The sequence below is a fragment of the Hemiscyllium ocellatum genome, chromosome 8 (assembly GCF_020745735.1).
Source record: "Hemiscyllium ocellatum isolate sHemOce1 chromosome 8, sHemOce1.pat.X.cur, whole genome shotgun sequence".
NCBI classification, from domain to species: Eukaryota; Metazoa; Chordata; class Chondrichthyes; order Orectolobiformes; family Hemiscylliidae; genus Hemiscyllium; species Hemiscyllium ocellatum.
The window spans coordinates 103,634,117-103,658,070 of record NC_083408.1 but is presented as its reverse complement, the minus strand read 5'-3'; the positions used below and the strand labels follow the sequence as shown (position 1 = coordinate 103,658,070).

At 40.4% G+C, this 23,954-nt stretch overlaps 1 protein-coding gene across 2 annotated transcripts in view; it reads left to right on the top strand.

Moving 5' to 3' along the window:
- lin52 (lin-52 DREAM MuvB core complex component) overlaps positions 1-22,492 on the top strand; it is a 90,225-nt gene extending 67,733 nt beyond the window's left edge. For both annotated transcript variants that reach the window (XM_060828567.1, XM_060828568.1), the window contains exon 6: positions 20,597-22,492. In XM_060828567.1, coding sequence (XP_060684550.1) covers positions 20,597-20,658 — 62 coding nt within the window. In that variant the 3' untranslated portion in view covers positions 20,659-22,492. The remainder of the gene's footprint in view (positions 1-20,596) is intronic.
- Positions 22,493-23,954: the final 1,462 nt, after the last annotated feature.

Here is a 23,954-nt window from a genome sequence, read left to right as displayed (position 1 = left end):
ATCCAAGGCACAGGAAATTCGACGTTTCAGGCATAAGCCCTTCATCAGGAAGCTGATGAAGGGCTTATGCCTGAGACGTCGAATTTCCTGTTCCTTGGATGCTGCCTGACCTGCTGCGCTTTTCCAGCAACACATTCTCAGCTCTCATCTTAAATGTAAATATACTGAGTATTTGGAACTGAAAAGTTAGGGAAATAGAGTCCTGAAGTATTTTTAAGACAGAGGTAAGTAGATTCTTGCTAAACCAGAAGGGTGAAAGATTATCAGAAGTCAGCTGGAATATGGATTGGACAGATCAGACATGATCTTAGTAAATGGTGGAGGAGGCTCAAAGTGCTAAAAGGCTATTAGTTTGTATGGTTGTATGTTAGCAACACACCATCCTGACTTAGAACTTTACCACCGTTCCATCACTGTTACTGGATTGAAATTTTGGATCTGTCTTCCCAACAGCACTGAGGGTATACCCACACCAAATGGACTGCAGTGGTTCAGGAAGTTGGTTCGGCACTTTCTCCAGTGCAATTAGCAGTGATGAACTAATGCTGGCCTTGTGAGCAATGCTTGCACACCATGAAAAATAATTAAATAAAAGGTTAGTTCCTACTCAACCCCTTTCCCCAGAACACTCGTGGGAAATTCCTCTGCCATTTCCAAATGCTAAATTAATTAAAGTTCCACAAGTATTCAAGATTAATTAGCTAGTTGAATTACCTCTACTAGCATACCTTCTAATAGCTCTTTCTGGCAGTGATACTTTCTGTATGTTTTAAATATGATACTATCATACAATGACCAATTTAAAGATCATAGATAGCAGCAAATGCCAGTAACCTTATCAGATGATACCTGCAAATTCTAATACCTGCAATGGAAATTTTCTTAGGTTTTCCCATATCAGAACTTGATGAGAAAATAGGTGAAACCCCGAGAGAGATGGCTAAATTGTAGGTTGTCATAACATATTATTGAACAATTCACGAAACTCTGAGGATAGAATTGAATTCCTGAAATTAAAATGCAGCAGGTACATAGCTTGAACTTGGACCTTTGACTACAGCCTGTTCTGTATGTCCCCATCAGTCCAACTCTCAAATCCACTCCAACTACAGCAATTCTTCACCCACTAACCTAACTTCCAACATAACATCCTTACCAGAAGCATGAGTCCCTAACATTTGTTTCATCCCTAATATAAGATACTGTGTCCTCACTTTCTCTTGCACTGTCCTCTAAGCTCCACCACAATCCCAGTCAATCACTAGATGCTGTCCCATTACTCTTCATCCACGTTCTGAGCTGGCAGGCTTCGGTCTTCAGAAGTTGTTGTGACTAAAAACTGATTGCTGGTGTGAACAGGAACTATGTTACGATTAAGTGCTTTGAATGCTTGAAAAAAAATCTTTGACGAAGACACTTATGAATTTTTAAGCTCTCAGCAAGGAGCAATGGAAGCATCATGGTATGTTATGGTCTGCTGTGGGAAGGTGGGAAGATTTCAAGGTAAGTATGTGAGAAATAGATGGACATAATAGTGTTAGAAGCAATTCAGAGAAAGTTCACTCGCCTCATTCCTGAAAGTAGTTGAATAGGTTGGCCCTGTATCCAGTGGAATTTGGAAAAATAAGAAGTGATCTTGAAACATCTAAAATCATGAAATGAATTGAGAAGGTAGATGCGGAAAGGAAATTTTTCCTTGTGGGAGAGCGTAGAACTAGGGGACACAGCTTAAAAGTAACAGCACTTAAGGCAGATTTTTTTTTTCCTGTCAGAGTTATTGGTCCATAGAAATTTCGTCCTTAGAATGTTGGGAAGCAATGAATATTTTGAAGGTAGATTCTTGATTGACAAGGAAGTCAAATGGTGTCAGGAATAGATAGGAAAGCGAAGCTAAGATCACAGTCAGTTCAGCCATGATCTTATCCAGTGGCAGACAAGGCTTCACAAGTGGATGGCCTTCTACTACTTAGTTCTATGGAAGGGTCACTTGACCAGAAACGTTGACTGATTTCTCTCCACAGATGCTGCCAGACCTGCCAAGCAAATTCATCTGCTTTTGTTTGGGCCTTCTCTTACTCTCATTTTCACACACCTCACCAGTTTATGAAAAATGTATTCTCACAAGCTTTAAGTAAGGTATTTAAGCAAATATTTATCTGTTAAATGGAAGTTTTTCCTACAAAGATTAAGCCATGAGCGATTGCATAGCTTGTCCTAAGTAAAGCAACATCATGATAGTGTTGGGAAACTGTTGACTCCTGACTGTCTGAAGAGGGATCTAAAAAGGAGAGAGGTATTTTATTAATAGGTGTGCTGTGGAGGTAATCATGTGTGATAAAGGAAAACTGTGAGACCATTCACTAAAATAAAGGAATTACAAGTCAGCATCCACTTAAATAAATTAAAATTACTTCTTGATATGGTCTAGTGGAATGTTTAACACTTTAACTCTCCCTCCCACTCCACCGAGGACATGCAGGTCCTTGGACTCCTCCACCGGCAGAACATAACAACACGACGGCTGGAGGAGGAGCGCCTCATCTTCCGCCTGGGAACCCTCCAACCACAAGGAATGAACTCAGATTTCTCCAGTTTCCTCATTTCCCCTCCCCCCACCTTGTCTCAGTCGGTTCCCTCAACTCAGCACCGCCCTCCTAACCTGCAATCTTCTTCCTGACCTCTCCGCCCCCACCCCACTCCGGCCTATCACCCTCACCTTGACCTCCTTCCACCTATCACATCTCATCGCCCCTCCCCCAAGTCCCTCCTCCCTACCTTTTATCTTAGCCTGCTTGGCACACTCTCCTCATTCCTGATGAAGGGCTTATACCCAAAACATCGAATTTCCTATTCCTTGGATGCTGCCTGACCTGCTGTGCTTTAACCAGCAACACATTTTCAACTGTGATCTCCAGCATCTGCAGACCTCATTTTTTACCCCTAGTGGAATGTTTTGTCTTATATTATTACATAAGCTAAGTTTCATGGATTGAATGAACGAAGTCTGCTCTTAATAGCTATTCTGTGCATGCCATTATCAAGCCTCTTTTCATCAAGTTTGCACTCCATGTTCCTTCATTGAGATGGGCAGAAACATGCAAAAGAGGTGAGTTTTCAGTCCATATCACATGAGGATGTTAATGTCATAGTCTCAGCAAGAATATGTCAAAGAGGTATAGGTCAGTATGCATGAACTCCCATCAAAACTCACACAACACCAGGTTATAGTCCAACAGGTTTAATTGGAAGCACTAGCTTTTGGAGTGCTGCTCCTTCATCACGTCATTGTGCAGTGCTCCGAAATCCAGTGCTTCCAATTAAACCTGTTGGACTATAACCTGGTGTTGTGTGATTTTTAAACTTTGTACCCCCCAGTCCAACACCAGCATCCCCAAATCATAAGAGGTCTGGCAGCCTATAAGGAGCCTCTGAGGCCACATAACCAGCAAGATCAGCACTGGACTTGAATTCGTAATATCAGTTTAAACTTCATGAACAGATTTGTGATTTTTATCTTCTTAATCACATGTGCCTTCCTCAGATCAGCTGAAACCCTCACTAAGGCCTTTGTTGTCTCCAGACCTGACTGTTCCAGTGCATTTCCAGCTTGTGTCCCACATTCTACTTGTGTAAATTTGATCTGTTGAAACTCTGCTGCCCCAACTTATCAAAAATCTTATTAACCATCACTTATGCTCAATGACACACATTGGCTCATAATTAAAAATTCTAGAATCCCGACAGCGTGGAAGCAGGCCATCAGCCCATCATGTCCATACCGAAGAGCATCCCACCAGACCTACCCTCCTTCCCTTTCCCTGTAACCCTGCATTCTCAATGGCTAATCCACCTAAACTACATGTCCATCATCACTATTGGCAATTTAACATGGCTAATCCACCTGACCTGCATATCTTTGGACTGTGGGAGGAAATTGGAGCATCTGTGGAGACCCACGCAGACATAGGGAGAATGTGCAAATGCCGAGGGTGGAATCAAGTTCTGGTCCCTAGCAGTATGAGGTAGCAGTGCTAATCACTGAGCCATTATCTTGCTGTTAGAATCTACATTCTTTGAAATCCCTCTGTGGCTTTGCGTTTAGCCATCTCTGTAACCTCTTTAAGCTACCTCTTTAATATAAACCGACTGACTCTCACAGCTACTTGGACTACACCTCCTCCCACCCTGCCCCCTGTAAAAACTCCATCCCATATTCCCAATTCCTTCGTCTCCGCCGCATCTGCTCCCAGGAGGACCAGTTCCAATACCGTATAGCCCAGATGGCCTCCTTCTTCAAGGACCGCAGATTCCCCCCAGACGTGATCAACGATGCCCTCCACCGCATCTCCTCCACTTCCCGCTCCTCCGCCCTTGAGCCCCGCTCCTCCAACCGCCACCAAGACAGAACCCCACTGGTTCTCACCTACCACCCCACCAACCTCCGCATACAACGTATCATCCGCCGTCATTTTCGCCACCTCCAAACGGACCCCACCACCAGGGATATATTTCCCTCTCCTATCAGCGTTCCGCAAAGACCACTCCCTTCGTGACTCCCTCGTCAGGTCCACACCCCCCACCAACCCAACCTCCACTCCCGGCACCTTCCCCTGCAACCGCAGGAAATGTAAAACTTGCGCCCACACCTCCTCCCTCACTTCCCTCCAAGGCCCCAAGAGATCCTTCTATATCCGCCACAAGTTCACCTGCACCTCCACACACATCATCTATTGCATCCGCTGCACTCGATGTGGCCTCCTCTACATTGGGGAGACGGGCCGCCTACTTGCGGAACGCTTCAGAGAACACCTCTGGGACGCCCGGACCGACCAACCCAACCACCCCGTGGCTCAACACTTTAACTCTCCCTCCCACTCCACCGAGGACATGCAGGTCCTTGGACTCCTCCATCGGCAGAACATAACAACACGACGGCTGGAGGAGGAGCACCTCATCTTCCGCCTGGGAACCCTCCAACCACAAGGAATAAACTCAGATTTCTCCAGTTTCCTCATTTCCCCTCCCCCCACCTTGTCTCAGTCGGTTCCCTCAACTCAGCACCGCCCTCCTAACCTGCAATCTTCTTCCTGACCTCTCCGCCCCCACCCCACTCCAACCTATCACCCTCACCTTGACATCCTTCCACCTATCACATCTCCATCGCCCCTCCCCCAAGTCCCTCCTCCCTACCTTTTATCTTAGCCTGCCTGACACATTCTCCTCATTCCTGATGAAGGGCTCTGGCCCGAAACGTCGAATTTCCTATTCCTTGGATGCTGCCTGGCCTGCTGTGCTTTAACCAGCAACACATTTTCAACCTCTTTAAGCTACTTAACCTTCTGAGGTAGTTGCTGTCTTCCACTTCTGGTCTTTTGCATATCCCGGATTGTAATTACTTCATTGATATAGGCTTTAAGTTTTGCTCTCCACCTCTCTTTCAGCATCAACTGATGTTTATGTACCACTTCTACAGTAATAAGGCATTCCAACACACAGCATTACAAAACAAAATATGACACTGGGCCACGTAAGGATATATTGGATCAGAAGAAAGAATGCTTGATGAAAGAGGCAGCTTTTAATGAGTTTCTTAAATGAGGATAGTGAAGTAGAGCAGTGAAGAAGTTAGAAAGGGAATTCTAAGTCCTGGGATTGGGTCTTAGACATTTTGCAGCATTACCATCAATTCAAATTAGAGATGCTCAATAGGTCAGAATTGCATAGCACAGAGATTTTGACTGGTTGTGGAGGAAATAACAGAGATTGGATGGGGCAAGTCCATGGAGAAATTAGAAATGAGGATGGGAATTTTAAAATTAATCCATTGCTTGACCAAGAGCAAACACAGGGGTGATAGGTGAATGTATCTTGCTATGAATTAAAGCACTGGCAACAGAGATGTGGACAATCTAAAGTTATTGGAGGATATAATATGGGAGGCTAGGCAGGGGTCCATTGTGACTCCAATCAAGTCTAGTCTGAACAAAACATGAATGAGTGCTTCAACAGCACTTAAGATAAGATCAGGACAAAGTTGGATGACTTTGAAAGTTGAAATAGGCAGACTTAGTGATGGTGCAAACATAAGGTTCAAAGTTCATCTCAGGAATAAGTATAACATCAAAGTTTCAAACCAACCATTGCCAAAGAGAGGGATGAAGTCATCAGCTAGGGAACAGATTTGAAGCCAGGTCCAAAAATAGTGACTAATATTTAGAGGAGGAAATTTCTGCTCATCCTTTGCTGGATGATTGGATATTATTTATCAACAGTGGAGGAGATGAGAGACATCGTGGTGAAGTACGATGAGTGTAGTCAGTGTACATGCGAAAATTAATATTGTGTTTTCGGATAATATCTTCAAATAACAACATGTAGATGAGAAATAAGAGAGATCTCCTTTTCAAGAGTTCCCCATCCCTTGATTCCATGTGAGATAAAAAATCTCTTCTTTTTTTTAATTCATTCATGGGATAAAGGTTTGCTGGCGAGACAACATTTATTGCCCCAAGGGCAGTTAAGAGTCACCCATATTGCGGTGGTTCTAGAGTCGCATGTAGGCCAGATCAGTTAAGGATGGCAGTTTCCTTCCCTAAAGGACATTTGTAAACCACATGTTTTTTTCTGACAAACAGTGGATTCATGGTCATCGTTAGATTCTTAATTTCAGATATTTTATTGAATTCAAATCCTGCCACAGCAGGTGATCGAATTCGAATCCAGATCCCAAGAACTTTATCTGGGTCTCTGGATAAACAGTCCAGCAATACATCACTAGGCCAATGCATCACCCTATCTATTCCAGCCTTTAATATATTCATAATGACTTTCTGGATAGAATATTGTAAACATTCACAACCCTCTGAGTGGAAAAGTTTCTCTTCATGTCAGCCCTAAATCTTTGCCCATTATATTTGCTAACCTGAGGAGACAACCTCTCAGTGCCTACCTTATCAAGCCCATGTGAATATTTTATGTTTCAAATAGATCACCCTTTATTCTTCTAAACTCCAGAATATATAGGGCCAATTTAGTAAATCTGTCAAAGTAAAACCCTCTTACCTCAAGAAATGATCTTCATCTTGGATTGTTTACTGAGGGACATATTAAGGTGAAAGTTTAATTTGCTGTTACCAAATGAAAAATGTTGCAAATGTAAGCAATCTGCTGTTTGGACAGTACCCCTATCAAAAAGGAAGATGGTTATGGTTGTTGAATATCAATTATCTCAGACCCAGGACATCCCCACAGGAGTTCTTCTGCGTAGTTTCCTAGGTCCAGCAATTTTCAAATACTTCATTTGTTACCTTCCTTCCATCATAAGGCCAGATGTCAGGATGTTTTGTTTATGATTGCATAATGTCCAGTACCGCTCAATTCCTCAGATACTGATTAGATTCCTTGATTAGATTAGATTCCCTATAGTGCGGAAACTTCGGTCCAACAAGTCCACACCGACTCTCCGAAGAGTAACCCACCCAGACCCATTTCCTCTGACTAACGTACCGAACACTATGTACAATTTAGTAAGGCGAATTCACCTGACCTGCACATCTTTGGACTGTGGGAGGAAATCGGAGCACCCGGAGGAAACCCATGCAGACATAGGGAGAATGTACAAACTCCACACAGACAGTTGCCCGAGGCTGGAATCAAACCTGGGACCCTGGTGCTGAGCCACCATGGAGCAAACTTGACCATAGTAGCAAGACCTGGACAATATTCAGGCTTCAGCTGATGGGTGGCAAGTAAGTTTGCCACACAAGTCCTAGGCGATGGCCATCTCCAACAAGGCAGAAATTAAACCATCTCCCCTGCAAGTTGAATGTCATTACAATTGCTGAAACCCCCGTTCACAACATCCTGAAGATTTCCATTGACCAGAAACTGAACTGGACCGGTCTTATAAACACCGTGGCTACAAAAGCAGGGATTTTGTAGCAAGTCACTTATCTCTTGCCTCCTTAATGCCTGTGTGTTACCTACAAGACACAAGTCAAGAACGTGCTGGAATACTCCACTTGCTTGGATAAGTGCAGCTCCAACAATGTTCAAGAAACTGGACAAAGCAGTCTACTTGATTGCCACTGATTTGACCACGTTCAACATCCATCATTCCCTTCCACACTGATGCAGTCGCAGCAGTATGTACCATGTGCAAGATGCACTCTGTTGCCTGATCACGGCTCCTATGACAGCACCCAAACCCGTGACCTCTACCACCCATGAAGGAAGAGGCAATAGATGTATGGGAAAATCACCATCTTGCAATTCTCCTTTCAAGCCATAAGTATTCCTGATTTGCACTAGATCATTGTTCCTTCATAATCATTGGGTCCAAATCCATTTTCCCTAAACACCAAAGACTGCAGTAGTTCAAGAAGGCAAGCTCACTAGTGCCTTCTCCATGGAATTAGACAATAAATGTTAATCTAGCCAGCTACACCCATACTACCTAAACAAAAAGATTAAAAAAATTGCAATCCTACTTGTAGTTTTTTTTTAATAGTAGAAATCTTTGTTATTTAGAGTTTAAATAAATCTTACTAGAGAGGAGTCATCCATGAAACCACAGTTTTGCATAACTGGTCACTAGCCATTACTAATAGTAAATGGCATTTCAACATCTCTCTGAATTGTAATATGGGTGGAGTTGTCCCTTAAGATCTGAACAAAAGAAAATGAGATTGGCATGCAATTACATTTCTAAATAATCCTGTATGCTCCAAAATCATTTTACTTTTATATTAGGTAAAAAAAATTACTTGTGCAGCTTAAATTGCAAATGCAAAATGGCCTGATACAAAAGGGCTGTTTGTGAATGTATCTCTTGGGAATGCAGTTTCTTCCTCTCTATCTATTAAAAAATGGATGTGAAATTGTAACCTGGTGCTCATTGGAACTCCTGCCATGAATGGTTCCTGAGGCAGCGGAGGGGTGATGAAGAAATGCCATAATTGTACCGATGTGGACATATTATACTACTTGAAATCCATAGACTTCGAATTATATTTCTTCTCTTTTTATTTTACATCATAAGAGAAGAAAAAGATCAAATAAAATTATTAGCCCTTTCAAGCTTGTTTCTTCCACAATTTATATGCTGTCTGCTCTTCCATGAATTATATCCCATTTATCTAATTACCCAAGGGAAACTTGTGGAGAATTTCTGCGAAAGCTCCAAAGATAACAAAATAAACCTCTACACTATCTATCCTAAGAATGTAGCTAACACTGAGGAAAAATGTAACATAATATTTTTCTCCCTTTGACACTTAATGGGATTACCATTGGTAATTCCCCACAATCAATACTCTTTGGCTCATTGTTGACCAAAAACCGGACCAGGCCAGGCTTATAAATACTGTGGCCACAAGAGCACAAAACTCTGGAGTTCATAGAATTTACTGTACAAGAGGATATTCGACCCATCGTGTCTGTACTGTCTCCCGAAAGAGCTCTTACCTGTAATCTGTCTTCTCATTGTTTGAGTTCTGACCTGTGACAAATCTGAGACATTTGTAGGTGGAGTAAATTTAGAGCTAGATCCAAAATTTATTGAAAACATTGCAACATTTGTATTACAATTCCCACAACTCTTTATCCAGGTGTCTGCTATTTTTCTCTCAGTCTTTTACATTGTATTTGTGACCAGCGATGTGCCATAAGGATCTGCTGCTTTTCATCATTTATAAATGAGTTGAATGTGAACATAGGATGCATGGTTAGTAAGTTTGCAAATGACACCAAATTGGTGGAGTAGTGGACCGTGAAGAAGGTTCCTTTCGAATACAACAGGATCTTGATCAGATGAGTCGAGGATGGCAGATGGAGTTTAATTGAGATAAATGTGAAGTGTTGTTTGGAAAGTTAAATCAGGGCAGGACTTATAACTTAGTGGTAAGGTCCTGGAGAGTGTCCTGAAAGAGACCTTTGATTGTAGTTTCAAAGTTCCTTTAAAAGTGAAGTTGTAGGTAGATAGGATAGTGAAGGCAGCATTTGGTATGCTTGCCTTTATTGGTCAGTGCGTTGAGTTTAGGAGTTGGGAGGTCATGTTGCAGCTGCACAGAACATTGGTTAGGCCACTTTTAGAATACTGCAAGCAGTTCTGGTCTCCCTGCTACAGGAAGAATGTTGTGAAAGTTGAAAGGGTTCAGATAAGATTTACAAGGATATTGCCAGAATTGGAGGATTTGAGCTATTGGGAGAGGTTGAAAAGGCTGGGTCTATTTTCCCTGGAGTAGAGGCTGAAGGGTAACCTTATCGAAGCTTACAAAATCATGAGCGGCATGGATAGGGTGAATAGCCATGGTCTATTCCCTGGGGTGGGGGAGGCCAAAATTAGAGGGTATAAGTTTAAGATGAGAGGAGAAAGATTTAAATGGGACCAGAGGGGCAATCTCTTCACACAGAGTGTGGTGCGTGTATGAAACGAGCTGCCAGAGGAAGTGATGGAGGCTGGTACAATAACAATATTTAAAAGGAATCTGGTTGGGTATATGAAAAGGAAGGGTTTAGAGGGATATGTGCCAAATGCTGGTAAATGGAACTGGATTAATTCAGGATATCTGGTTGACGTGGATGAGTTGGACTGAAGGGCCTGTATCCTTGCTGCACAACTCTATGACTCATTTACCCAAGGCGGACATTATTCTGCTGGTAGTGTGGCCTCTACACTACTAACTTTGACTGTCTGTATGTCTAGTTTTATCTATTCTACTTACATCTGTGGTTCTCACTAACATTGCTATCATTAAACTTTTAACCCTTAACTGCTTAACCTTTCAGCTCCTTTATGGCCCTTGGTCTGGCAACGTATTGAGCTTAGAGTTGTGGAGTACTTAGTTATACCATATATGAAGATTGGCTCAACACAATAGACCCCTACTCCATACTTTATGACCCCGCGTTCTTCAACTCCCCTCTTTCTTGACATCTCTTGTGTGTTTTTCTGATGCTGTGAACCAAGTAGGCTAGGTATACGGTTGATGCTTGCTGAGTGGTGAGACGGAGTTACAAATGTGTGAAGAAAGGGAAGGTGGCTATAAACAGAGGGGATGGAGTGGAAGAAGGGGCTGTAGGTGGGGAATGGAGGGACAAGGAGATTGCAAAAGAGGTTTGAGGAAGAGAGAAGTTGCAAGGGGAGAGAAGCTGTAAAAGATAGAGAACAGTTTTAAACCAGTCATAACATCAAAACTCAGCTAAATAGTATTGAAGAAAACTTCAAATTACTGAGATAATGCAAATTAATATGGAATGTCTAACTTGACTGCGTGTGTTCAGAAACTGCTATGTGTGAAAAATGTGGTAGATCTTCCTGTAATGAACATGATCAACTATTAAATTTGACTCTGAGACTAAGATCCAAGATGCAGTAAATAGGGGTGTAACTACCTGGTTAGAATGTTTCATTTGTGCATAAGTGCTGGAAACACATTAGCTGTGATCTCACACTCTATATTGAGGGTATTTGAACTTAGGAGTGTGTGTGTGTGTGTGTGTGTGTGTATCAGTTATTTCATTAAAAAATATGTTAACTGACTTCTGAAATGGCTGGCAAACCACGTTCAAAGGCAGTAAGGATTAGGCAACAATTGCTGGCTCTGCCAGTAACATCCACATCCCATAATAAAAGACTTGGCAGCAACTGTAGAAGGAGAATCAGAGTTAACATATCCAGGTCAATTAATTAATCTGTTTAACCCAACATTGTTGATGGCACAAGGTTAGCTTATAGAATACAGACAAACACAACACATCCAATGCCACACCAAAAAGGTATACTCTCTTCCATCAGACAGAAGGTAAAGGTTTGAAAATATACCATCAGACTCAAGAACAGCTTCTTCCCCATTGTTATCAGACTTATGAACAAAGCTCTCATAACTAGAGTTGTTCTTTCTCTGCATCTTCACTGCAGCTGTGATGCTATATTCTACTTTCTGTTCTACTCTGATGTATGGTATGATTTATCTAATTAGCACACAAAATAACAGTTTTCACTGTCTCTCATGTACATGTGACAATAATAAATCATGTCAAAATCAATACATTCCTGTCTCAAGTGAATCAATTTCAACATTCTTGCCTCATATACAAACACACTTCACTCTCTCCATTCTCAACAGCCTTCTCCAATTATCCAATTCTTGCCTCTTACAAGAATGTTGCCCTTTTTTCCTCATCACTATCGGTGCCTGGTAGGAACATGTTCGTTGTCGAACATTCTTCTGAAGTGCTTTTGGATTCAACAAGCCGCCACTTCAAAATTGAACACACCTGCAGTCACTTCTATGTGCTCAATGTCCTCTGAAATCCTAGAAAGCTCCTTGGAATGTTTGTCACGTAGACAATTAAGTGTAAATTGTTTTTCTTTTTGTAAGAAAAAAATTCAATACACTCATTAAATCAATTCTTGTTGGAAACCAAACCACCTAAATCATGGTAATCTAATGAAAAAGAAACTATGCACCAGCTGACTCTTTATATACTCAATGTTCTTTTAACCTACCAAATCCCTGTTCAACATGCTGTATATGTATAAATCACAAAATACAAAATTTAAATTTGATAAACAAAAGTTGTACATTTAACAATTACCCCAAAAAAGCTGGGAGGTGGTGGAGTGGTTTGGGGAGTATTAACTGGTAATAAAAAAACGGATAAGCTGAAGTATTTTGGGATATAAACATGTAACAGACCTGAAATTGAGAAAACCTGCCTCCTGGAAAGAACAGTGCAGTTTTACAAGATTTTCATCAAGAATAATTTCTGTAATATGATAATTACTTCACCAGCTTAGTAATTACAGGTCATCTTCATTTGTTTCCTATCAGTTAATTCTGATAGCTTAATTCCTTTTAGGGAAATTGGTGGCCAGCCGCCACTGATTATTTTGTTAAGTGTTATTTGAATAGACAGGACAGAGAGTTATTAATCAGCCCATTTCCAATTAGCATCATGTTTAACCCAGTGATAGACACCCCAAGGTGAAGTATTCATAATACCTTTTAGATTGCTATTAGTCAATTTAGCTCCTCTCAACTAAATCATAATTAAATATCTTATTTCTTAACACATTCACCAGTCCCAAAGCCTTTGTCCTTTTAAAAAGCTGCTCAGATGTTAATTTGAAAATAAGACAAAAATAGTTGCTGGGAAATGGAAGTGTATTCTAGCGTTATTAGTGTGAAAACATTAGCGTGAAGTAAGAGTTAAGTTATATAAAATAAAAGATAGCACACTTAAAATATTGGATAATAAACTTCCGGTTTGTGTGCTGTGTAATTTGAAAACAGCAGGCGGTGTATGAGGAAAATATACTTGTGAATTGTTTCCAAAACAACATTAGTGCCATAGAATCTTGTGTATGATTTGCATAAAAATTTAAATAATTGTCCATTGCATTTTAGTTTTGAAAATATATTCTACAATACACTTTTTATGATTGTAGTTATTGAGTGTATTGAATAGTGTATTACAGTTGAAAATATATTAGAAATAGTGTGAAATTTTAGACCACCTCTGAAATCGAGACAGTAGTGTTCATCTTGATTAGGTAGCAATGGACTTTATGTATAGAAGAAGCCAAGATAGTAATGTCTTTCTCTCATTCTACTCACTCTGTCTCTTTTTCTCTTCTTTTTCTCCTAACCTTTATGATCGATTTCTCTCTTCCCTCTGATTTCCTGCCTTCCTATCATTTCTCTGTCTCATGTATTTTCCCCATTTTCCTCTTCTCTCTCTGTCTCATATATTTGCCCTCCTCTCTTTGAATCCTTTTTTCTCTCTTCACATTTTCCCTTTCATTCAGTTGCCCATGATTACTTTCAAAATAATCATTATTGCAATGCATTTAGAATTGATGTGTTATTGTGATGATCCAGCCTTTGCAATGACAATCTCTTGAAACATGGTAGTGCAACCAATTTTGTGAATTTTACATTCTCATGAAAGGCTACCAACCTGAAATATTAACTCTGTTCCTTTTCACAGATGTAACCTGAGCTGTTGAATATTTGTAGCATTTTAGCATTTTTATATTAATTATTATTGTGGATTTCATAAAAGTCCTTAGATAATTCAAGGTAGGCAAGTAGGAGGTTGGAAGAACACAGCAAGGCAAGCAGCATCATGAGGTGGAGAAGTCAATGTTTCAAGTGTAACCCTCATTCAGGACTGTGGATCGGTATAAGAGGAGCTGCAGATAATGGAGTTGAGGGGAATGGTAATGTAGGGATAAGTGAGCACGGATAGAGGGTGTGAACTGGTTAGTCAGTGGGAGGAATAAATACAGTTGGTAGCTGGTAGGAAGGGTCGGTCAGAGGAATGGAAGGGGGGTGGGGCTGGAAAGGGAGTTGGGGGATGGGAAGGGAGGCTATTTGAAATTGGAGAACTCAATGTTGAGTTCCTCCAGTTTGAGATCTGATTCGCTGTGGTATTGGAGGAGTCGAGGTTGGTCATATCAGAGAGCGAGTGGGAAGGGGAATAAAAGTGGGCATTGACTGGGAGGTCAGGTTGGTTCCTGTGGGCCTGGCTAAAATGCTCGATGAATCATGCCCTGAGTTGACATTTAGTCTCACTGATGTAGAGAGGACCACATCAGGAGCACTTGATACAGTAAACTCAGTTGGAGGAGAGGCAGGTGAACTTAGAAGGACTGTTTGGGTTCCTTGATGGAGGTGAGAGAGGTGGTGTGCCAGCAGATTTTGCATGTTTTATGGTTGCAGGGGAAGGTGCCAGAGGGTTTAGGGGGGTTGGTGGGGTGAGTGGCGTGAACCGAGGATTGGCAAAGGGAACAGTCTTTGCAGAAAGCAGAGAGGGGTGGGGTGGGGTGGGGAAGATGTTGTTGGTGATGCGGTGGAGTTGGCGGAAGTGTTTAAGGATGATACTTTGGATGCGGAGGCTGGTAGGGTGGTATGTGAAGACAAAGAGGAACCTGTCTTTATTGTGTTTAGAGGGGGGTGGTTAAGAGCAGTGGAGCAGGAAATGGAAGAGGTGCGGTAGAGGACTGTCTGGATGACAGAGGGGGGGAAAACCACGTTATTTAAAGTAGGTGGGCATCTGGGATGCATGGGAGTGGAATGTCTCCTCATCTGAGCAGATGTGGCAGAGGTAGAGGAATTGGGAAAACAGGATGGAGTTCTTGCAGGATGGGTAGAGGAGGTGTAGTCTAGGTAGTTATGGAAGTCTGTGGGTTTATAGTAAATGTCCATCTGTAGACTGTCGCTGGAGCCAGAGGTCAAGAAAGGAGAGGGCTGTGTCTGAGATAGACCAAGTGAATTTGAGGGCAAGGTGGAAGTTGTGCGCTTAGTCAATGATCTGCTCCAATTCAGCCTGAGTGGAGGATGCAGCACCGATGCAGTCTTTGATGTAACGGCAGAAGAGTTGGGGCAAAGTGCCTGTGTAGGGATTGTTCGACATAGCTGACAAAGAGGCAAACATAGTTGGGGCCCAACAGAGTGACCATGGCCAACCCCTAGATTTGGAGGAAATGGGAAGAGTTTCAGGAAAAGTTATTGATGGTGAGGACTAGTTCGGCAAGGTGGAGGAGGGTATTGGTGGAGGGGGACTGGATGAGTATGTTGGAGAGGGAGAAACTGAGTGCCTGAAGGCCATCCTTGTGGGGTATGGATGTGTAGAAGGACTGCACATCTATGGTGAAGATAAAGTGCTAGGGACCAGGGAACTGGAAATTACTGAAGAGGTGGAGGGTGTGGTTAGTGTCTTGGGGATAGATGGGAAATGTCTGGATAGCTTCTGTAATTTTTTTGTCGCTAATTTAGATAAATCTTCTTTCCAAACCCCCTCCTTATCTACTAGGTATGCAGTTTGGCGGAGGTAGGGCTAGTTTGGATTATATAGGACACAGGGCTTTTGTGGACCATTGGTAGTTTCCCTATCACCGGAAACTCTGTTTTCAAGACCCATTTGCTCAGAGATGCATCATAACATGGCTGAACAGGTTGATTAATCTTTTAAATGTATAACTGGAGAACAGTTTATTTCTGATGGGATGAAAAGTTAGTTAATGCTAGCCAATAATCAAAAAAGCTTTTTTATAACAGCTGTGTAAAAAAGATATAATCGTGCAAGATACAAGTTGAACAGTGTATGTTTTAAATACTGACTCACCATTTTTGTCATATACTCTTAACAAGTATGGCTTGATGTAATACGGCAAATGGCATCAACTATTTGCATTACCAAAGGAAGTGATTAAAAAGGCATGATTTAAATGTTATTAAATGTTGATTAGTTCAGGCAGTTCTCCAAATACTAACTATGTACTTACCTACTTAAGTGTTTTTAATTTCAGGCAAAGTCAGGTCTTTGCAGTTTCAGTCATTTTTCACACCTCATTAAAGTGTCCCTAGTGGGCTAGAAAGTCTGAGTTCAAAGACTACCTGCTCCAGAATTATATCATAACATTTCTGAATAGGTTAATTAAAAATAGCTACCTTACCCCCAGCGTCTGTGGAGACAGCAAAAGTTAACTTTTTGAATCCAAAGGCTCTTCTTTAAAGCACCTTGTGCTCTTGTCCACTGAATTGCATTCATGCACTGACTGACAACTTAATCCATATGAAACAATTGTCATCCTTTTGGTGATGGAAGATATCTATTGGTTTTTTTGTGAACATAATGCATTGAGTTAAATAATCTGCACTGTCACCAGTGAGCAAAAAAGACTACAGTAGGTCTTTAAAATGGAATCAAAGCCAACATACAAAATGAGGCCATCTATTATTATTAAAAGCAAATACCAAGCAGTTAATGCAAGTTAGTTTAAGGTTGCATTCTAATCTCAGGATTCAGACGATAAAATCAATTTGGGTTACTGCAGAATTAATCCTATTTATCTGTATAACAATTCTGATTTAATATAGACAAATTTTGCTATCAGAAAACTAGAGAGGTGCACAATTCTGTTTAAAAAATTGGATCATAGTACTGATCATTAAATGTCATTATTCCATATTAATGGATGTATGTGGTGCAGGTAGGCAATGTTAATGACTTCCATTGCTGTGATATTTGAGTTATATTTTTGAAGCGTTTGTTAAGTATTTTTGTTTTTAAACATTTGTTGAATTCTTTCTCTTCCTGAGAGTTTTGATTTTAAGTAGATTACTTACAGTGTGGAAACAGGCCCTTCGGCCCAACAAGTCCACACCAACCCGCCAATACCCCTAACCTAACAGTACGGGCAATTTAACATGGCCAATTCACCTAACCTGCACATCTTACGACTGTGGGAGAAAACCAGAGCACCCGGAGAAAACCCACGCGGACACAGGGAGAACGTGTCTCCACACAGTTAGTTGCCTGAGGCGGGAATTGAACCCGGGTCTCTGGCACTGTGAGGCAGCAGTGCTAACCACTGTGACAGACACAAGGGTGTTACCTCTAAAAAATGTGCAATACAACAGAAAATGTTGGAAATGCACAGCAGATCTGGCAGCATCTACGAAACATGAAAAAGAGTTACTGTTTCGCATTGAGAGCTGTAAAAAAGTTATATGTAACAAATTTTAAGCAAGTACACAAGTGGGGAAATGGGAGTTGGGAGAACAAAAAGGTCTGCGAGAGGTTAGAAAGCAGAATGAAATAATTGATGAAAAGAATGATGATGCAAGGCAAGAAGATATGACATTGGAACAATTTAAAAGCACAAAAATTGCTTCAGAGGAACTGTAAATAGGCAAAGCAAAATCATCACCAGCTCTTGCCATTTGAAAATTATAATAGGATCAAAGTCAATAGTCTGAAGTTGATAGACTATATTATATAACAAAGAACTGCAGGTGCTGGAAATGTGAAACAAACAAAAAAGAGTGCTGAGAAAACAACAGATCTGACAGCATCTGTTGAGAGGAAAACAGAGTTAAGCTCCCATCCCCACCCCTACCCCACACGTACACGATCACGAGTCCCAATCCCTTTACCCAACCACAACTCACAGCTCTGAGGCATGGCAACTTTCCAGTCTGTAAATTGAGTCATAATGGAAAAACGGGTAGGAATCCCAGGGCTACATGAGATGAAGATAAGCCCTGATGAAGGGCTTATGCTCGAAACGTCGAATTCTCTATTCCTGAGATGCTGCCTAACCTGCTGTGCTTTGACCAGCAACACATTTGCAGATTAACTGCATGTTAAAATTGCATTCTTATTGGCTGGGCCAGCATTTATTGCCCACCCCTAGTTGCCCTCATTGCTTTTAAGAGACAGGAAACATTTTTTCAATAAATGGCTGACTGTACTCATTTAATTGATCACAACTATATGTTATAATTCTATGAAACGTTATCTTCCTTTTTAATGGGTGATACTGGCAAGGCTAACATTAGTTGACCATCCCTAGTTTTCCGTGAATGCAGTGCAGGGTGCCATCTTGAATCTGAGTGCATATAAGCATTATTTGAAATGGCCACAATGCTTCTGTGGCATTAAGATTCAATCAAGTAATGTGGGGCTGGAGTCACATGCAGTTTGGTTTCGATAGAAAGAAGTGAGCCAGATGAGACTTTGTAAAAATCTAATAGACTTTATGGTCATTTTTGTAACAAATCATAAAGTGCCTTATTGTGCATTGCAAGTCTAATACCAATCCAACTATAAATGTTTTAAATTCGTCATGAGATGTTGGTGTCCTTGGCTGCGCCAGTATTTATTGCCCACCCCATGAAGCCCTTGCGAAGGTTTTGGTGCGCTGTCTTCTTGAATCACTGCAGTCTATTTGCTGTAGGGAGACCCATAATACTATAATGAAGGTAATTCAAGGATTTGCCCTAGCGATGAAAGAATGAAGAAATATTTCTAAGTCTAGATGATGACTATACACTATGTTGAAAATCTATTGCATGACTGACTATTGGAAGTGCATTTACGGCAAAACATACTCTTGAGGTTCAGTTAATGGCAGTGAATTACTTAATTTTTACCAACTATTTATTATATTCTACAAAACCTCTGAGCATGTTTCAATCTTGCTCCGATTTACCTGTTATTTATTTAAAATTGTTGCTTTGAAAGTGTCAGACTGTTGAGAGATTTGGTGGTTACAAAGGCCACCTTAGAGCTGAGGCTGTCCTGTGCATTGAAGAAACTCCACAACAATGTAATTGGTGTTGTCAGTTATTGATAGATATAACACTGTCCCCTCCATGTTTGTTGACAGGTGCCAGTGGCAGGAGTCTGGTTATTGACTAAAACTTGACAGCTGATTGAAAAACAAGCTGACCTTTTCATCTCAGTGCTGGGTACTTGAAAGTTGCCTGTCAATAACCCCTAATTTCAGATTGTTATACAGGAAACTGAAACAATGCCTGAGACATAGAAATATTAAGTTTGCAATTAAATTCACTAATTTTATTATAACTTCAATTTGGTGAGTTAAAATTTTCCCTTCACAAGATAATTTAGTTTTTTAGCTTTATGAAGATGTGGAATAACAGTGTTAGGGAATGAAACTTTTTTTCATTATTTTACAGATGGTGCTGACTAGGAGTATTCTCATGTGTTCGGATGGTTTAGTTGGAGATTGATTGAAGTTCCCTCTGCCCTGATGTGAATATTTTTTGTTTTATTGTGTTGTCTTATCATCAAGTGATAAATAATATTGAGCAGAAGAGAATCAGTCATATAGCTCCAACTGACTTGAAGACAGATATTTGTAGATATTGGTGTTTAGAGAACAATGCTACTTTTATTCTTCTTGGTGGAATGGGTCAGGGCTTTGCTGTCAAAGTAATCTTGTTGAGTTGACGCACTCAACAACACCACAATGCATGTTAAATGGTGTCGGTATCTGATGTAGTTGCAGGGACAATGAACAAGTGAGCTGCTTAATTCTGGATCATGTGAAATTTGTTGAGTGCTGTTGTGAGTGTATCTTTCTAGGTAAATATTCAGGATTGCATTTCAGTTCTGACATGAATCTCTTAGGTGATGGAGAAGCTTGGAGAAATCGGGAAATATTCCGGTCATTGTAGACTACACTGCCTCCGTCCTAATCTTGTAACCATATTTTGATATTGGTCTAATTATGCTTCTGATCAGTGGTGACTTCGAAAATGTTGATGCTACAGGATTCTTTCATGATCAGGAAGTATTTGGACTTTTTTTGCATTGTGTTGGCAATTTTCTCTGACCTTTATAATAGAAAATAGCTAATTATAGATTGGCCAAGGACACTTCCTTCATACCCAAGTAGATATGTTCTAGGCTGCTAGATTTGTCTTTAGCATGTCACATTTAGCAGTGCAGTGATCCCACAGTATTCAATGATGGCTATCCTCAGTTTAAGATTTTTCTTTGCAAGGATTCTATATTGGTTACTTCTGCCAGGCGTGCTTGTAACAAGAGGATCTTGAGGATGAAGTCAACTTCCTCATGATGATTCATCTGGAAGCTACATCCTTCAGAACTTGGAGAGTTCGATCACACTGATTCAATTTTGAGAGTCCATCTATGGGTTCTAAACAACAACTACTGCAAAACCATACATTCTCAAAGGGGAAGTGGGAATGATCGAACCATTTAAAATTTTTTTCCGTAAGTACTTATTTTCTTTCAAAATTTTATTTTTCAGCACGAGAAATGACCAGAGGAAAATTTTTAAACATTTTGGAACGGCCCAAGAAGTTGCAGTAAAATTCCAACCACTTGTTTCTGAGAGAAGACCCAGCACTTGTTTAAAGACAATTGCTGTCTACGGATACCTCCACATTCTTCACATATCGTCTGTTCAGACTGCCTATACAATAGAGCGTCACAAGATCATACTTTAAGGACAACTTATCTTTTAGCCTATAAGGCAAATTGTTTTTAATTGGAAATAGAAACTACAGTTGATGCTTGTTTGCTGTAGAAAGGCAGCATTTGGTTTGCCTTGTGTATATGAAATTACAATATTGTTATATTGTCGTGGACTCATCTAGATGTATTTCTTATCGTATATTTAGAATTTGTTATTCCCTTTTAACACGCAATGAAGTAAGGTTACGCACAACAATAGCACTTTAGGGCTTCTGATTCTATCAGCACATGCCCACATTTGGATATCAAATAATAATACATTTGATGGAAGGAGCATTGTAAAGAAAATTGTCTGGGAGTACAATGGCTTTTCACAAACCCCACTTGTTTGTTTTAGACAGAATAACATAAAATTGAACATGTTTTCAGAGATTTAATATGGCATTTCAAAAGATTGTCCAAACTTCTCTCCTACAGTTTGTGAGGCCATCTCGAGGCTTTGCTGTGCTTCTACTTTTTAACACATTACTGTCTGTGTTGTCAGATTTTTAATGATAGAGCATATAAAAGCTATGTTAAAATGATTGTGCATTGGACTAGTACCCTAAAGGGTGATTGATCAACAGTTAGAGGTTTAGACTGGAGTGTGCAAAAAGAAATCTGGCATTGGCATTAAATTACTTATTCCACCTGAAATATTATGGATCTGTGACTAACAAACAGGACAAATCTTTGATATTTTGCTCCAAAGTGAAAACAAAGCTAACTTAATTATAAATCAATTTAAAAAGGTGTCATGCCAAACCGAAATAATTTTGATTGAGAAGAGAGATTGTAATCATATCTAAGAATACGTATGGCTGTGCATCAAGCAGTCTTGTTTAGATGAATGATTCAGGCATGTGTTGCAAGGGAATAACTTCTGCTATCGCTCTAATTTATTTCCCTTTTGGTATCAGAAGAAAACATTAGGACGTATTCAGTTAGTAACTTGGAGAAAGATTTTTCTTAATTTTATTTGTCCTTCATTTCCTGGGCCCCATGTGTCTCCTTCCTGGCTACCAAAACTATGCTTTGTGATTGACCTGCAGCAGGGATAAACAGTTGGGCTGCAAACTGCATAGTGGAGTATTGAATCTTGGGAGAGGGGTCGTTTTAAGAAGAAAAATAAATTAAACCAAATTTTGATTCGAAATTTTAAACATTAAGTAGAGAACATGAAAGTCTAAGTTGTACTTGATCACAATCACGCAACCGAGTATCACTGTAGTCAGGGACACAACACAAACCCAACTTTCCATATCAAATTTCACATGTTGATGCAAACAGTTCTGTTCAGTCCAATCCCATTGTCACGTTATTTGGAATTAGAATTGCAGCATTCTAATAAAATGGAGACCATCCTTTAAAATTTCAGCCTTGGTAACTGATGCACAAAGCTAAACTGAAGTCTGATTTTAGAACTGGGATAAAGTCACAGGGAAATATTGGACAAAATCACTGGAAACATTGACCTCTCCAGCGACCCATGGACATCTCAAATATGAGAAGCTTAGATCTTAAGTGGTTGCTTGTAAAGGGGTGTGACACTTTGTTGTAGATGTACAAATCATTCAAGCCACCTGCCCCTACCCTTCAACATTGTTCCAATTACTAGGTTCAAGCTTTGTTTCCATATATTTTTGGAATTGAAATCGGATCTAGTTTCACAAACAGTGTTGTGCAAAAGTGTGAAATGTTTCTATTATATAGTTTATTTTTGAATTAAAAATATGCATTATTTAAAAGCCTTCTTAAGATTGTTCGATTATATTTCTTAGGAATATATGCATTAGACATACCTTTCTTTTATTTCTTCAGACTTTACTGTGGTAATTTGTGCGAAATACCAAGGGTTGACAGTATCTGGGAAAATGTATATGAGAATACAAAGAAACTAGCAAAGAGTAAGTGATAGATATTGGGGAAAAGGATATTGTTGGAGCAATGTTTGATGTGAAATTTCTATCCTTATTTACACATCTTGCAGAAAGCAACACACATTGGGATTTTCTCCTTGTACATTGCATTTAACATGGCATTAAGAATATCATAAATATCTTGCACAATGTTCTGTCTTTGCAAGTGAAGTACAATGTTAGAAAACAAAATAGCAAGTGATGGAAAACAAGTTGTCTTTATTGGTGCATTGAGTATAGGAGTTGGGAGGTCATGTTGTGGCTGTACAGGATGTTAGTTTGACCACTTTTGGAATACTGCATTCAATCTGGTCTCCCTGCTTTAGGAAGGATGTGAAACATGAAAGGGTTCAGCAAAGATTTACAAGGATGTTGTCAGGGTTGGAGGGTTTGTGCTATACAGAGAGGCTAAATAGGCTGGAACTATTTTCCCTGGACCATTGGAGGTTGAAGGGTGACTCTACAGAAGTTTATAAAATCATGCGGAGCATGGATAGGGTGAATAGCCAACGTCTTCTCCCTGGGGTACAAGAGTCCAGAACTAGAGGGCATAGGCTTAGGGTGAGAGGGAACAGGTTTAAAATGGACAAAGGGGCAACTTTTTCATACAGAGGGTGGTGCGTATATGGAGTGAGCTGCCAGCGGAGGCGGTGGAGGCTGGTACAATTACAGCATGCTGCCTCACAGCGCCAGAGACCCGGGTTCAATTCCCACCTCAGGCGACTGACTGTGTGGAGTTTGCACATTCTCCCCGTGTCTGCATGGGTTTCCTCCGGGTGCTCCGGTTTCCTCCCACAGTCCAAAGATGTGCAGGTTAGGTGAATTGGCCTTGATAAATTGCCCATAGTGTTAGGTGAAGGGGTAAATGTAGGGGTATGGGTGGGTTGCGCTTCCGCGGGTCGGTGTGGACTTGTTGGGCTGAAGGGCCTGTTTCCACACTGTAAGTAATCTAATCTAATCTAAAACATTTAAAAGGCGTCACGATGGGTAAATGAATAGGAACGGTTTAGAGGGATATGGCAAGTATTAAGCATCGCATTCCAGGTGTAATTCAATTGGTCAAGCTACTAGTCTTGAAGTAAAACAGACTTTATTCAGTGTTTATAGTTAAAATACAAGAAAAGAAAGAATTGGAATAACATAACTCCATTGGAAAACTTAATAGATTATTTAACTACTAAATGATAACTGTTCCAATACAATAATGCCCCATGAACCCATTCTTCATAAAGG